Genomic DNA, 17677 nt, shown 5'->3' with positions numbered 1-17677 from the left:
TGACTCTTGGAAAAGTAATATATTTTCAAACGTGGCAAGTTGAACAAATTTGCAGTCAATCTCCTACTTTTATTTCCAATAATGATAATCTCCGAAATAAATCAAAACATTTAGATTTTTCTTTGTTTATGTTACATTATAAAATGTTTCAATAACTCTTTTAAGAAATTTGTTTCAATACAAACTGAACGATATTATTTCATCCCAGAAGAAAACATAGTCTAGATCGGTCGCATCGCGTACTGAATACACTTAGCACAAACAAATCACGCTTGTTGTACCCAGCGTAAACGTGGTGCTACTAGGGGTGGATTTGAGCGCGACCGCTTTCTAGTAAATCCACGAATCCACCGCGCGTAAGAGTAAAACACTTTAAAAAACCCCGCTCGTCATTCGCAGCACGAGCGAGACGGATCAAATCCGCCCATGCGTCATCCAATGACTTCCTAAACGGGAACCAACAACTGCACAGCAATCAACTGATTGGAGTGCTTTACCGATAGAAGAAACGAACCAGCGTGCTTTCGATATTCGTCAACACTCGGGTCCGGTGTTGGTGTCGAACGCAAGCACCGACACCCGTGTTTTGCTTGTTGTTTTGTGTGTTCATCCGCAGTACTACACCAGAGTGTTGAAATCGAAGTACGCGGTGCTATGTTCATCAGTATGAACCGATGCACGAGTTCACTAATTTGACGTTTGAGCGATGCCGAATTCACTAGTTTCCATGGTTACCTAAATAACACGGCACCGCTAAAACGTGAAATAATGAACCCGTGTATCGGTCCATACTCGCCACCTGTGCAGAACGGCTCGGTGTTTTTGCCATGTCTGGCTTAAACTGTCTGCAAGAAGTTTTGAAACTCTAATTCAAAACTTCGAGTCAGATAAGTAAGAGAAAAATCAAGTCAATAGTAACAGGAAAAAAATCATAAAATATTTCGAAACATTGCTAATCTAAAGTGAGTGAAGTGAAACAGTTCTAAGAAGTATAGTGTAGCAAAGTAGATTGTTTCTACAAGAAATTAAATCATTATTGTTTAAAAGTTATTTATGCACAATTGAATATGTTTAATGGCATAACCATCAACCGTAACAACTTTCTACGACTAATTTTGTAGATTTAGAGCTTAAAGATTTTCATTCGAAATTATTTTCCCGGTGATCATCTCAAATTCCCGGTTTTTTCCGTCTTTTTCCCGATGGATTCAAATTCCCGTCTTTTTCCTGCTTTTCCCGTTTTTCCCGGTTCGGTGGCCACCCTGGATGGGCACTGTTAAGGAAAAAAGTGTTTCAAACAAAAACATTTTCTTCTCTTCAATAAAATTTTTAGTGTGTCATTTTCAAACAGTACTAAGCAAAAGAAAGTCATAATCATTTCAGAATTCAATGAAGCTCAATTTGTTTTAAAAAACTTTTTTTTTCAGTGTAAGCTATCAATACAATTTTTTTCATTATTTTTATTCAAAAATTCAGACAATTAGAATCCTTGTAATATAAGAATCGCTTCAGTACAACGCGTATTGTGACCAAATATTCACGATTTCGAGCATTCGTCCCACTGTGATAATAGTGCCGGCTGAGATGGAGAAAATGGAAAACCCGGAGACCAAGATATGGAATACGTTGCGCCGGTTGTGGGGAAATTTGTACACCTGAATAAATAGAGTTTATTATCTTTTCTTCCGCTGCACAAGATTAACTAACTAACTAACTAACTAGTTAGCTAGAGCTGCCTGAGTTCTGCCGAGGCAAAGATCGAGACAAGCTTTCGGAATGGCCCTTTGTGGGCGCATAGAGCCACATCCACTATGTGGGTGCCAAAGAGAAACAGAGACTGGGTGCGAGAGACAGCTTCCGGAAAATGAACATCCAGCTGAACACCGAGCGAAGGGAAATCTCTGCGGCGCGCACAAGTGCAAAATGAAAACAGTTACACTTTCGGAAGAACGACGACTGAATCGTGCTTCTGAGGTTGAACTTCTCAGCACTTTGATAAAGCAGGTGACTGCAAAACTATACCGCAGTTGGAGAAGCATTTAACCCATCCTACGGAACCAGGGCTTATCGTTATAGCCAGCGAGCTTTATCAAATGGAAGAATAATGATTTTGCTACCAGGAAAGCCAGCATCTGAAGCAGGGAAAACTTTGTTGTATCTGCGAGCTTAGGTAAATGCGGTCGTTGCATCGCAGAAATGATTGATTTGCGTAAAGTTACTTATGCGTTTAATATTAATTTATCATTTCATTAGTTCATTATAACACTAAAGCATAAGCATAAGCATTTATGTACAATTCGTAGTTGCTACTCCGTGATTGACCAGAATAATCAAAGTTGCACAAGGAACCAAGAGCTGTAGCTTGGGAGTAGCTTTACATAATCAATGTACACTTTCGAGAACTCCAAATATTGAAAAATAAATAACGGCGCCGACCACGTCCTTACCGTCATCATGGAAGGGAGGGAATGTTAGTATGACATCCATTGTTACTAGAGACCGAGATCACCTCTGCATTTCCATGGTTGTCATGGGAAGGAGTTTTATTAGTGAGGAGGGATCATAGCTGCATCATCAGGATTCCTTGACCTTGGTAAGGGTTGTGATTCATGCCACCTTAGTTTAAAAAAGCATCTATCAGTACTCTAATGACAACGTGTACGAACATACGGTAAGTCGACACTTTTAGCGTCGAACATTTCAAAATTATTTTTTATAGTCATAAAAATCAGGAAAAAGGAAAGGTCACTTCCAGTGCAAGTGTACGAAATGTATCCCAGGCGAGGTTCCAAATGCTTCGGAAGCATCGCCAATGAGGTTTCGCATTCGTCCAGCATGCGCAGGGTCAGAGTTGAACTTGAACTGAGGCGCCTCGGAGAAGAGAGGAAGTTTCTGGAAGATCTTAGTCGTGAGAGGATCGAAAGGAGCGAGCACTTAATGAACGGAAACTTCAGGACAGGCTTGAATGCGAAAAGCAGTTAATCGTTCGGAAGCACGAGTTGCTGAGCCAAAATGACGGTGATGAGGGTAGAAGCATGCGCAGTGTGCGGAGCAGTCAGAATAGTAGAAAGCGAACAGAGGACTGCGTTAGGCAGGCCAAGGTATCCGATGGGGCCCAGATATCCGTAGCGATAAACGCGCAGCTATTCAGCAAGACCAAGCTGAGGGTCGTGGGTTCGAATCCCACTGGTCGAGGATCTTTTCGGGTTGGAAATTTTCTCGACTTCCCAGGGCATAGAGTATCTTCGTACCTGCCACACGCATGCAAAAATTGTCATTGACATAGTAAGCTCTCAGTTAATAACCGTGGAAGTGCTCATAAGAACACTAAGCTGAGAAGCAGGCTCTGTCCCAGTAGGGACGTAACGCCAGAGAGAAGAAGAAGAAGAAGGTAGCCGAGAGTTCCGACAGGGCCATCGACCTGACGCCAACGTCAATGTCTGTGAGTGCTGGACATCTGAAAGATCCGCAGGTAGTTCACCCTTCTTCAACGCCGCTAAGGGCTGTTATTTCTTCCGTGGGTCACCCTTTGATCGGAGATAACATGGCAGGTACTGGGTCAGAGGTGAAATCGATCCCAGGAACCTTGGGAAGCATCACAATTGGAGAAGATTCGGATGATCCTGTTGAAGGTGCCGTCGGAGTAGACGTCAATCAGATCAAGCAGACGTCCGATTTGCCTTTCGTCGATCTTCAGCCATATGCAGATACCTTGAAGATTGAGGATGCAGCACCAATTATTTCGAACGCCAGTGCTATTTCTAAATTAAATCGTTTCGGAGACTACTGCTAGAAACGATTTAGCGTAGAAACTGGAGATCTTCGAAGGAGAAATGGGATTTATCGAAGAAATACCAGGTGGACATCGAAACTAGACGCAAACGAGAATTGGAGATTGTGAATCGGATTGTCAGTTTACAAGTACAGTACGAGAAGGAGTTGAAGATAGTTCGTGAATCGGAAGAAGGTTTGCGGATGCAGTTGAAACGTCGCGACTGTGAACTGGCAGCCTTGAAGAATAAGGTTGATATTATAGAGAAGCAACGCATCGAGGAGAAGAAGCGATTCGGTACTTTGGAAACAGATTTACAGGACCAGCTAAATCGATGCAAAAGGGATTGTGAAGCACTCCAGTTCCAGATGGTGGAAATAGAGTATGAAGTTCAGAGTCTTCGAGACTTAGAGTGGCAGTTGCAGTCCGAAATCAATACGCGACGCCAGCGTGAAAACGAAGCGATTCGTCTGCGGAATGTAGCAGAAAAGGAGTACAGGGAGTTGCATGAAGAAGTACAGCAAATTATCAACGAATGTAGATCAACAAACGGTAGATCTTCTCCACCGTTGCCACCCCCTCCAGCGTCTTGGCTAGAGTCTTTTCCACCCGTTCCACTACTTCTGATGGATGAAAGAATGTTTGGTGGATGGATATGGAGAACCAAATAATATTCCTGGTACATTCCACTCCACTTCCAATGTCTTCGTTCCTATTTCGAGAATCGCCATTCAACCGACTTTTCAAAATTTTTTGCCAACCTACGTTCCGCTAGGGCTAGTGGCATCTTTCGTAATCCACAGCAGAATTCTTATACAGCATTGATGAATGGTGGGGGATTTCGACGAAAGTTGCAGACGAAGCAACCAAATGGGGAAAAGGTCCTTCCTGTAATATAGATAGTCATTGGTTCCAGGGGCCGGAATTTCTCTACAGCTACGAAACAGATTGGCTGCCGGTTCCGTGCGAAGTGTAGATGAAAGCGATAAAGAATTACGAGTAGCGTACCTACGTTTGTAGTCATCTAGTTCGAGAATCACTGGTGGATGTCGAAAGGTTTTCTCGGTTTGAAAGATTGCTCCGTTCGGTAGCGTACGTTCACCATTTCGTGGATAATCTGCGTGCGTCAAAGAAAAATACATCTACTGATACCATTGACTTGACCACCAGTGCCGAAATTCAGAGTGCGGAAAGAACATTGTGGCTTCTTGCACAATCGGAAGCGTTTCCAGATGATGTAGCGGTGTTAAATCAAAATTTGGTTCAGAGCGGAGTAACTCAAAGACAGATTAATTCATCTAGCTGTCTTATGAAGCAATCACCCTTTGCCGATGAATATGGCGTGTTGCGGGTAGGCAGTAGAGCTGCAGAAGCTGCTGTTAGACTTTTATCACCGGAAGTACGGTCATGCAAATGATGAAACAATTGTCAACGAGGTTCGTCATAAATTTCACGTAGCACGCTTACGAGTGGAAATCCGCTTAACCAGGAAACGCTGCATGTGGTGACGCGTTTATAAGGCGACACCAGTCGCTCCAAAAATGGGAACGCTTCCGGCGATACGCTTAGAGCCCTGCGTACGTCCATTTACCTACGTGAGAGTAGACATCTTCGGGCCGTATTTGGTGAAGGTCGGGCGGAGTGCGGCAAAGCGATGGGTTACTGAGTTCAAATGGAGTACGAGAACCAGAGAAGATCCCGACAGAAATGACTTTAGAAATAGATGGAATATAGTGAAGCACACACTAGATTGCTTCTGGCGTCGTTGGGTAATGGAATACCTGCCAACCATCATTCGTCGGACAAAGTGGTTTCAAGACGTTCAGCCGATCACATAGGAGATCTTGTATTGCGTTTTGCGTTTGACGTGCGCTAACACAAACTAATCAAAGGCCACCTAGCAATCGTGAGCCATATCACCGCCAACCTAGTTATCTTTGACTTCGCCTTCCTTGTGAAAAATCTTACCGTATTTGGTGTTCCCGTATTTGATATTTGCATTACAAACGCACACAGCAATACTTGTAGTCAGTGATGCATTTGAATGCGTTCAGTTCACGTTCCAGTTCAATTTGTTGAACGGAGTGATCAAGTAAGCTTGCTCATGGACCGTTGCACGAGTTCACTATTTGACTTATGAGCGGTGCTGTGTTATTTACGTGACCATGGAAACGAATTAACTTGGCACCGCTCAAACGTCAGATTAGTGAACTCCTGCATCTCCATTGTTCAGTTCAAAAATTTGAACACTAGTGAGCAAAAAACTGAACGCAGTTTGTGCTGCCAGCATTCACGGCATCTTACCGCGCTAAAGTTTTTTTTTTTAATTTTTTATTAGTATCATTTTAAACATTACATTCATTATTTCTTATATCTAGGTGTTCTGTGTTATTAGATAACACTATCATCCTAATTTGGTAAAACAAATCTAAGATGTTATTAGCATTTTGTTAACAACATATTACATTTCATTTGCCGTAGCAGTTCAGATTTTTTACAGGTGAGTTGATTTCACCTGCTTATAAGAGAAAAAAAAAAGTTTTCAATATACTTAACCTAACTTAACCTAAACATATAACGCCTTAATCGTGGCAATAGAAGATTATTGATTATTTTATTAGACATTTGTTGCAATGTTTCAACATTGGATATTCTATGTAACTCATTGGTACTATACCAGGGAGGAAGCCTCAGAATCATTTTCAAAATTTTATTTTGAATTCTCTGCAGAGCTTTCTTCCTGGTATTACAACAGCTAGTCCATATTGGTACAGCATACAACATGGCTGGCCTGAAAATTTGTTTGAATATCAACAGCTTGTTCTTAAGACAAAGTTTTGATTTTCTATTAATAAGGGGATAGAGACATTTTACATATTTGTTAGATTTGGCTTGAATGCCCTCAATGTGATTTCTGAAAGTTAAATTCTTATCTAGCATGAGCCCTAGATACTTAACTTCATCTGACCAATTTATTGGAACCCCTCTCAGCGTGACAACATGTCTACTTGAAGGTTCCAAATAAAGAGCTTTTGGTTTATGTGGGAATATTATTAGTTGAGTTTTGGAAGCATTAGGAGAAATCTTCCATTTTTGCAAGTATGAAGAAAATATATCCAAACTTTTTTGCAATCGACTACAGATGACACGCAGGCTTCGTCCTTTGGCGGAGAGGCCTGTGTCATCCGCAAACAAAGATTTTTGACATCCCTGAGGTAACTCAGGTAAGTCAGATGTGAAAATATTGTATAATATTGGTCCTAAAATGCTGCCTTGGGGAACACCAGCTCTTACAGGAAGTCTTTCAGATCTGGAGTTCTGATAATTAACCTGAAGTGTACGATTTGACAGATAACTTTGAATTATTCTAACAATGTATGTTGGAAAATTAAAGTTTTTCAATTTTACGATCAAACCTTCAAGCCAAACACTGTCGAATGCTTTTTCTATGTCTAGAAGAGCAAGACCAGTAGAATAGCCTTCAGATTTGTTGGAACGGATCAAATTTGTTACACGTAAGAGTTGATGAGTGGTCGAATGTCCATGGCGGAATCCGAACTGTTCATTGGCAAAAATTGAATTTTCGTTGATGTGGGTCATCATTCTGTTCAAAATAACCTTTTCAAAAAGTTTACTGATGGAGGAAAGCAAACTGATTGGACGATAGCTAGAAGCTTCTGCTGGATTTTTGTCTGGTTTTAAAATTGGAACAACCTTAGCATTTTTCCATTTGTCAGGAAAATATGCTAATTGAAAACATTTGTTGAATATATCAACTAAAAATGATAAGCTACTTTTTGGAAGTTTCTTGATGAGGATGTAGAAAATTCCATCATCGCCAGGGGCTTTCATATTTTTGATTTTTTTAATTATAGTTCTCACTTCTTCCAAATCAGTCTCCCAGGCATTTTCGAAAACGTTCTCTTGATTAAGAATATTTTCGAACTCCTGAGTAACTTGATATTCAATTGGACTAGTAAAAACCAAATTAAAATTGTGCGCACTTTCAAACTGCATAGCAAGTTTTTGAGCTTTTTCGTAATTAGTTAGTAATAATTTGTTTTCCTCTTTCAATGCCGGTATTGGCTTCTGAGTTTTTTTTCAAGATTTTAGATAATTTCCAAAAGGGCTTAGAGCCAAGGTCCAATTGAGAAATTTTATTTTAAAAATTTTTGTTTCTTAAATCTGCAAAACGTTTCTTGATTACTTTCTGTAAATCCTGCTATATAATGTTCATAGTAGGATCACGAGTGCGTTGAAATTGCCTTCTCCTCACGTTTTAAAGACGAATCAAGAGTTGAAGATCATCGTCTATAATCACGGATTCAAATTTTACTTCACATTTTGGAATTGCAATGCTTCTGGCTTCAACAATGGAATTTGTTAAAGTTTCAAGACCATTGTCAATATCAAGTTTAGTTTCTAAAGAAATGTTAACATCAAGATTAGAGTCAACATACGTTTCATATATATTCCAGTCGGCTCGTAAATAATTAAAAGTGGGGCTGATAGGATTGAGAATCGCTTCATGGGATATTTGAAATGTAACCGCGCTAAAGTTGTTTAAAAGGTACTCAAAGCAAGACATAATATATTTATTTAAAACTTAATTGATTTCACTATAGATTCAGGAAACCTTCTCCTGGTAAAAACCTAAATCTGTGCTTTAATTACCATTGCAGTGCATTGCGATCTGAACGGGGCGTTCGAGAGCAGCAGTGGGCTCCGGCTCGGGAGTTCACTGTCTACTGCGTTCTCGAGCAAAATTTGAACTTGCTCCGTTCAGTTTTGGCTCGCGTTCAGTTCAAAATGCATCACTGCGTGTAGTTGAGATTCTACCCCATTACCCCGAATGCCATTTCCCCGAATGCCATCACCCCGAATTCCATTATCCCGAATGTACCATTACCCCGAATTCCATCACCCCAAATGCTATTTCCCCGAATTCACAATTATCTTGACATGATGATATTGATGACATTTCCCCATCATATTGGAATTCGGAGTAATATCATTCGGGGTGATGGGTCGTTCGGGGTTTTGGAATTAGGGATAATGGCGTTCTGGTTAATGGCATTCGGGGTAATGGGATTCGGGGTAATGGGGTAGAATCCTACTGTAAGGACCCGATTTTGTCAGCACCTCGATAAATTTTAGGCTGACAAAATGGGGAACCTGATAAAATCGGGTCATTTTATTTTGTTCCTGTTTTCCAAATTTTCACGTGTTACATGGTTATATGGACTTTTAAGAGGGCGATGGACATGGGCGTAGCCAGTTTTTTTTTTTATCAAGGGCTCCCCCTCCCTTATATTGGTAATATCGATTTTTAACACTTAATAAAAGGCATTGCCACTGCTCCCTCTGGCTACGCCCATGCGTGTTTGACATCAAACATTTTTTTTAACCAATCATTTAATTAGGCTCATGCGGTTTTTCAAACCTTAACGGAGCCGATTACCAAACAAAATAACACATGAGTTATTCTAAAAAGATTCTTACTACACTATCTATCGCCCTTGCGAGAACTTTTCCTCGGAGGGGCTCGTTCGACAGATCCTGAAGAGGCAAATTGGGCCCTACGGTGGCTTGCTACTAGCTTCTTCTTCTGTTCTTCCATTACATCGTTGAAGTTATTCACGAGTTGTGATGCATTCGGAATACCATATGTCCTATGGATGTAGTCATCATCGATCTCCGGTTTCTGTTTTCCTGCTTGCTGTTTCTTCTCTGCTTGTGCCTTATCGAGTTCCCAAGTTTCTTCAAGGATTTCTTCCTCTATTACTTCTACGATATCGTCTTACGTGGCTAACGGTTCCTGTATCAAACTGACGGGTTCTTCTGCTCTGGTGACTGCAGCGTACGTGTTGGGCTTGCTACCGTTTTTCCTTGTTGGACAAGTGTTCCTTAGATTAGTTCTCTAGACTGGCAAAGGAAGCATTGATCCTTCAGTCCGTCATAGAACAGCTTTGCGTTCCGATTTTTGACCATAATCGATGACGGAATTTCCTTCTCCATGTCTATATATACACCTCGCACACTATTGTATACATGGTCCAAGCCTAAATTTCCTGAGAACTTTTCTCTTACTATTCGATCTACTTTTCCGTATTGTTTGAATGATACCAACAAGTCGTCGTCCGAGATCTCCGGCGGGAGGTCGAATACCCGGACGTATTCGACATTGCGACCTGCATTCACCATGCAAACTTCCACAGATTTTCCGGATGCATATTGGAATTTTTGAGGTTCCGAATTCATTCCTAATGCTTTTAACATAGCGGTCTCAGTCTTGTATTTGATGCACACGCTCCGATTTTCCGTTAATTTATAGACGGCAGGGCTGTGCATTTTCGAAAGGATTTTGTGAAACACGAAGGCTTGGTTGCGTCGTCTCGATGGTGACGAACAACTGCGTCGCTTCGTTCTTCTTTCACCACTCATTCGTTTCGTTGCCTGATTGAAAGCAGAGCACAAGAAAGGTGAAATGAAAGAGTAAGAATTTCGTTTCATTTGATTTTATTGAAATCTATCAAAATGTTTCAAATTGGATTTTACCTATTTTTTGCAATAGTAATGTATATAACTTGTTAGGTAATAAATTAAGATAGAGAAAGTATGCGGGCCACAACGTCGTTCATTTGAATCAATCAGCTCCTAAAGATAGAGACTACCGATTGAAAGACCAGCTCGCTGTGGTGAGGCTCTGATATATGACGCGCAACGCACAGGCAGAACGAAAGAAATGAAAGACTACGCTTGCTGCGATGAAAGGAAATGTTTGTCGGATTGAAACGAAACAGTAGAGTTTCAATCAAAAGGGAAGCTTGAGTCAGTCAGTTGGGGACTGAAAATGCTTTCAATGAATTGAAAATGGACGGCCCTGTTTATAGACGGTTTCTACATCCAACACATCCGAGTGTATCTGTTTTACGAAATCCGCAATCTCAACCCACGACGGCCGGGGAGCATCAATCGAGAAGCGAAACTCGACCGTATTAATAAACATCTCGCACATGCTGAACGATTTTGGTTTTATATTCGCACAGCAAAAATCAAACTGCCGACATCAAACATTATCATCAATTTTAATGTAAACGTGATAAAACATGACGATAACAATTTTGTGACAAATTTAAAATAGGCTGACAAAATCGGATCAAAAAGCTGACAAAATCGGGGGCTGAAAATATCGGGGGCTGAAAATATCGGGTCAGTACTGTACCACCACGGTAGATATTCGAACTTACCTACAATATAGATTCGTTTTCAAAGTGTAATTGTACTTTGCACTTTTTCACTGAATTCGCATAGACGAAGACGTACCGAGCAAAATTTAATTACCGATCGATTGAGCCACACCACATTATGATTCATATTTCAATATCAAATTTCAATTTCAAATATCTTATCCCAGACTGAAGATTCTAAGCGGGGTAAAGTAAGTGCCCCATTGGGGCAAAATGAACAAGCCGAGAATCGTAAAGCTTGCATATTGTTAAATGCAGTATTTCCATGGTTAAATCTTTGTTGAACAGTCTACAATAAGTTGAGAGAATAACGGGGTTGAACATATAGGGTATTGTGGAGTAATATGAGATTTCCAGTCAAGTAAAATTCAAAGACCAAGAACATTTTCTATTATATTTAGAAATTTTATGTTTCAGGTTTCAAAAACGTGCATACGTGCTATTTACCAAGTAATCGGAATCAGAGGTGCGTGAGAACTGGACAGTTACATATCAGATGATACGAAGACTCATAATGGAAATCACAACTGAATAGGTATTTGCCATGAGACAGGTGAGTCGGCCCCTCAAGATGGTTGTTCAAGTTACACTTCAGTAGTTGATATACTGAACCACCCATTGAATAACTAAACCACAAAAATCGTGAAATCGACTATGCTTTATATATAGAAAAGAAATTAGACATACCTCACTAGCTCCACCTTAAATCCACTCGCCCTGTTGAATTCCATAAAGAAGCGAATGGCCCACAGCAAATACGAATCGTCGTGTCCGCCGCTGGCCTCCTGACCGTGAGCATTTCTCTCCAAAATCTTACGCACTTGACGCACCAAATTGTTGTAAGACGACCGAAGCACTTCGATACAATATTCACGCAAGAACAACCGCACCGAAAATGCACTTTTCCGCTCGATAGTTCCCGTTTCGCGCACATTTCGAAAGCTTTTCTTCACCCGCTTTTTGTCCGTGTCAAACTCCATCTGCAGGGCCTTTTGCAGCGATTGATGGCAGATCAGATCATTGTCCGAGATCGATTTCATGTTCTGAATAACGTAAGTTCCGCCGAAACGCGAATGCCGCGCAGCCGGAATCCTGCTGAGCTGTTTGGCCTTTTCCCGTTTCCTGGCCGCCAGCAGTTCCAATTCATCACGATGCTTTTCAGTGGCGCTTCTCTGATACGAAGCATCCGCCAAACTGGTGGCCGATTGCTCCCGATATGCTAGGCAAGTTATTTCCAGAGCATGTAGATGATACTGGTGTTCGTGTTCCGACCCCAGAATGTATAGGATCAAGTCGAGGACACCCGCCTCGTGTAATGCCCACAAGACCTGATCGTGTAAACTGGCATCGTTGTCGAAGCGCTTCTCCATGTCCATGTTCGATGGGACATTTAGAACGTTTCGCGTAAGAGTGAGAATCCGTTCGATTATTAACTCTTGCTCTTCGATTCGTTCTGCCCAATCCTGGAATGAAACAAATGTATGATTTGAAACATCTACATATAGCATTTAGCTTACAAGGGAAGGTCTTATGATGGTCATTCCAGGGGTTTTCAACCGGACTATTTTTGATGGTTTTTAAATGTCGAAATATGGTAAAATCAGAGCCATTCGGGAGATAAGCAAGTGGTGAAGTTGGATAGGGTTCTCAAAGGGGCAAATTTTGGTATAGGGCAAACGCTCCCTTAGTGGAGGTAGCTAAAATAGTGTTTTGGCATGTTTCGCACTAATAAATGTTTATGTGATATTTTTCTATGATGTACGATGCGAAAATGATACAAGTAATCGAAAAATATTCATGAAATTTAACCGTAAAACTACTTAAAACAATTATTTTGCTTAAATTGTTTGCTCCTTTGCACCTATAGTGCTGCATCAGTGGAGGGGCCCATAAGAAATCAATGGTTTGCAGTGAAATTTCAAATAAATCGTGATTATTATTCATTTGAATCATAGAAGGATTAGAAATCTATCGACTGATACGTTAAAATTATATATTTTGTGATTTAATCATCATGTTTTTGCAGTTTTCCCTTAGGTGCTAATGGTACATTTGCCCTATTAACCTTCCAGTTGTCGCGCGGTTTACCAGCGTAAAAACTACCACGCAACTCTTGAGAGCGAAAAGCGAACTAAGAAAGCTTACCACTTGTAGCACTTTCTGCAGCCGATCCCCGAGGGCAGCCCAAGCCTGCTGAACGGCAAACGCTTCCTTGTAGCCCTGGAGAATTTCCACCAGATGCAGATAGTTCCTCCGACCAACTGCATCCTTCGGCTGAGTGCCCTGGTAGAGCAGCAGGGTCGGGTAGGTCAAATTCACAATCAAACGTAGCAAAACGTCGGCCACGTCCGGATTGTCGAAGTTGCTCATCAGCATCGGAATCAGATCGGTTTGCATCACCTTCTTCTGGCCAATGTACCGGCGATATTCGTGATCGTCGCTGTCCCGTTTCAATATCCAGATCAGATGCTTCAGACCCATGATGGCATCCGGTTCCATATGATATTTGCATCCATCATCCCACCCCAGTGCCGAACACGTCGCATCGATATCCGCTAGTAAAATCGACATTTTTCACGTTTGTTCTTATCAGTTCTGCACTAGGAACACTTCAATACACAATAACACGCAAAACCGTGAAATTTAAATTTATCGTAATCACTAATAAACGGCCGCGAACGCGAAAAACTTCCGGAACGACACGCACTGCGCACTAGTTAATCCGGGATCGAACGAAAACACTGGCGATTGTCGATTTGCGCGCGCAAACAACTTTGTTTTGATAGCCGTTTTTGACGTTTCTCCGCTTGTTTTGCTTGGACCAAGGGGCGATCGAATGCTGCAGCTCATGAGCTAAATATATACAGTGGGGAACAAAATTTTGAAACCCGCGCTCAAAATTATGTCGAAAACGTGAACGTAAAAATTATTGAGTATGTATTCAGATTAAGTTTAGACCAAAGTTCATAAGAGAAATGAAATATCATCGAAAGTTCGGCGTCGGCATTCTACCGAAGTGCTACGCCGACAAAGGCAATCCTTACACACTTAAACGGTTTCGCCGAGAACCCAACAGCTGATATCTCGGTAATAATTTGACGATTCTCGGTAAAACTTTCACCGAGATCTTGGTAAACGTTTACCGAATCTCGGTAACGTTCGCCGAGATCTCGGCAAAAAATTTGGATTGCCGAAATCTCGGTAAAATAAGTACCGAGATTCGGCGTTAAAATTTACCGAGCTCTCAGCTGTTGGGTTCTCGGCGAAAAATTTTACTGAGGTCGGTGAAATAATTTAAGTGTGTATGCGTCGGCGTAGCACCAAATTAGAATGCCGACGCCTAACTTCGCCGAAGTTTTGCCTGCCGAACTTCTAATTGTCACTCGAATTGTCAATATTGGATTCATTGCGGCGCTCACTTAGTGGAGAGTATTGTCGGCGTAGCACTAAGTTAGAATTCGGTGGTGAGACTGCCGAACCGAACTTTTCTTCCGACTTTGTTATCTGTCAAACAACATGTCATTATTTTCAGTAATGTCACTGGTCCTAAATGTAAATGAAGAAACTTGAGAATCGTTATCTATTAAATATTATCGTTGTTGATCTTCAACATCGAATGCATTAAACATTAAGATTGTATTCTATTCTTGAGTTTTGTGTTGGCAAGTAAGTATTTAACTCCCTATTTCATGCATAATAAAGACATTGAAGTTTACCTATCCTCAGCATCCAATGGCTAATATTATCATCCAAAGCGTCCGACAACGACAGGCAAATCCAAACACAGTTTATCATGCCCTATATGAACACTACTTCTTGGGCATCTCAAAGCAACACGGTGTGCTAGAACACACATATTATCGAACTTGCATGAACCTCCGATCTTTTTTCACTAAAAGTTAGCTTTGATAGTCAAAAAATGTATTTGGTATATAAAAAAATCTTTCATCGGCAAAAATTTGATAAAAGTCGATTTTTGTATTTTTGGGCCTTCTTCATATATGGGTTCATAGGAGAATTATAGAGTTACTCTAATATGATGAATTTTAACGGCTTAAAGACCAATTTGGCATATCTTTAGCACAAATGAATTATCAGATGTTTTAAATTAAGCATTATCTCTTACATACACTCACACAATATGACCAGCCCATGGCGGTATGCCGTATTTCATATAATGAAAAATTCACTTTTCACTTCAGAAAAGCTGGGACAGAGACTGCGTGTACCAACTTGGTGTTTCATGAGCAAGATTATTAAACCATTAATTGCAATGAAAATCAAAAGTGAAGTCGAGGTGAACCAACCGGGAATCGAAAGCCTCGTTCCATAAAGACTATAATTATAAACAAAATTTATGGAGACCAAAATGTTTTCTGTAATAGTCACCAATTATGCATGCTCTTTCTATCATGTTATCATAATTATGTAACACTGCGGAACACGTTTTTGTGTCCAGCTACAAAATACCACTATTTACTCAACCAGGGGTTGCTGAATCTATTGCCGTTTTCAAAAATATCATAGCACGTCTAGTTTTGAGATATTGACTTTTGAAAATGCTAATTTTGACGATTTCAGCCAACTTGCATACAAGTTTTCCAACTTGTATGGCAATTTATTTGCTTAATTTGTCACAAAATTCAAACTTCATGTGTTAAACAATACTTTTTAACAAATTTCATAATTCTCCCACAGGTAAAATGTTATTTTTTGGTTGTTCTGAAAAGTATTGTCTTATGCCATATAATAGAAACGAAGAATTTTAAATGGAGACTGCAATCATGTTCAAAAAATCGATTTCAACTGAATTCAATGGTAAAATTTACAACCAAATTATATCTAAATTGAAAGTTCAAGTCCTATTTTGTATGATTGGTGGATAAAATCACAAAAAAGTTTGATAAATTATACATTAAATTTCATGTAAACATTAATAAAACCTGTGTTTTATACAACTTTGGCGACCTGTAGCTAAAAATTGTGACGTGCTGGAACATTTCTGAGAACGGCATCAAATTCAGCGACCCAAAATCTACTAGAGACACATAATTTGATCCTTGAGACACGCAAAAATGTCATTTTTGTTACGCTGTGTAATTGATCATAATAGTTGAATCAAATCAGTAATATTTAACGTATGCGGCATAGTTTTCCAATCAGAATAGGAATGGATCATTAAAATAACCAAAACGGCCGCTATGGAAAGCATAGATAGCGCCACCGTAGCCTTGTGTGTTTGACAGAACAGCAATGCTGTCACAATGTTAAATCCCATATACAGTGGCGCCTTTGTTTTGATGCGGTGAACACTTGCAAAAACTACATTCAATGATCAATTCTCATAATGGGATACACATGGCAGTATATGCTTAATTCATGTGCTTATACGCAAAAGTCTTGAAAGAGGGTTCACTATAACATGATTAACAGTAAATGACTTAAACAGCCTAAATATGGTCTCAAGCTCATTATGGTACAAGTTTTGTGCATTCAATAATCTACTCATATATTTCGCAATGCTCACCTTATTTTTGGGGTTTGAAGCGCCTGATTTTGAATAAAAGTGTATTCACTCCAATTATTTTTCATAAGATGAATAATAAATGTGGCGAAGATAACAAATCGATCCCACGTAATCCTGCCCTTTTACTCACGACTTCGTACTTAAGGCGGGCACAGTATGCAAAACAGACATAACAATTTCAAAAACCAACATAGACACATAAATTTAAGTTTGTATTTAGTTTTAAGTAGGTGAATGTAACTAAAGATACGTTAATGATGTGATATTTTAGCAAACGCACCCAAACCACCCTCAACACAATTCTGCATGAAAACTTTACAAATATTAAAAAATATTGATACACGTACAAGAAATATAAGACTATCATAGATATTTGTTATCTTCACATCATTTTCTGTATACAGGGTTATATGTAACGATATTTTACAATATTTGTATACGTTCTAGTTTTGGATGCAGACACACCGTATAGAGGTTTGTGTAAAGTCTTCCTCTATCTATCACTCAAAATAAAAAGTGAATAACAAGACCAGTTAGAGCGAAAATACCATACTAAATCGAAACAGTGCAGTGCCCTATATAATTGTATATCTGTTTATTTTAATGATTGTATGTAATTATATAATTGTTTACTATCTTAAAAAGGCTTCGTATTCAATAACGAATTCCAATGATTTCAATTATTCAGTGGAATTGGAAACATTGATTATTATTGCCGAGTCTATAACATGACACTGAAGACGGCCTTACAGGTCGAAATACGCGCATCTGTCAAAGGATACAAACTCTAGTGGAATTAAATGGAATAGTACTAAATTCGATTTTTAATTTACTCATAATGATTAGATTTTTTAAGTAGTAGTATGTTTACCTCAAATTTGTGTAAAAAATTGGTCATTAATAAACGGCATACCACCATGGGCTGGTCACATTGTGTGAATGTAGGTAGAAATTATGCTCAATTTGATAGGTCTTATAATTAATTTGTGTTCAAGGTATGTCAAATTGGTCTTTGGGCTATTGCAATGCATCAAAATTAGTTTAACTCTCATTTTCTCCTATGAACTCATACATGGGAGAAAGATGAAATACAAAAATCGACTTTTTTAAAATTTTTGCCGATGAAAG

At 39.7% G+C, this 17677-nt stretch overlaps 1 protein-coding gene across 1 annotated transcript in view; it reads right to left on the bottom strand.

The window, feature by feature from the left end:
• The window catches only part of LOC5572105 (protein timeless homolog), a 233217-nt gene extending 219415 nt beyond the window's left edge, over positions 1 to 13802 (bottom strand). The window contains exons 1-2 of the mRNA XM_021849051.1: positions 13168 to 13802; positions 11710 to 12485 (exon numbers count right to left, since the gene is read on the bottom strand). Coding sequence (XP_021704743.1) covers positions 11710 to 12485; positions 13168 to 13593 — 1202 coding nt within the window. The 5' untranslated portion in view covers positions 13594 to 13802. The remainder of the gene's footprint in view (positions 1 to 11709; positions 12486 to 13167) is intronic.
• Between the last annotated feature and the right edge of the window lie 3875 nt (positions 13803 to 17677).

The sequence above is a fragment of the Aedes aegypti genome, chromosome 1 (genome assembly GCF_002204515.2).
Source record: "Aedes aegypti strain LVP_AGWG chromosome 1, AaegL5.0 Primary Assembly, whole genome shotgun sequence".
NCBI classification, from domain to species: domain Eukaryota; kingdom Metazoa; phylum Arthropoda; class Insecta; order Diptera; family Culicidae; genus Aedes; species Aedes aegypti.
This window is presented reverse-complemented; position numbering and strand designations above follow the sequence as displayed.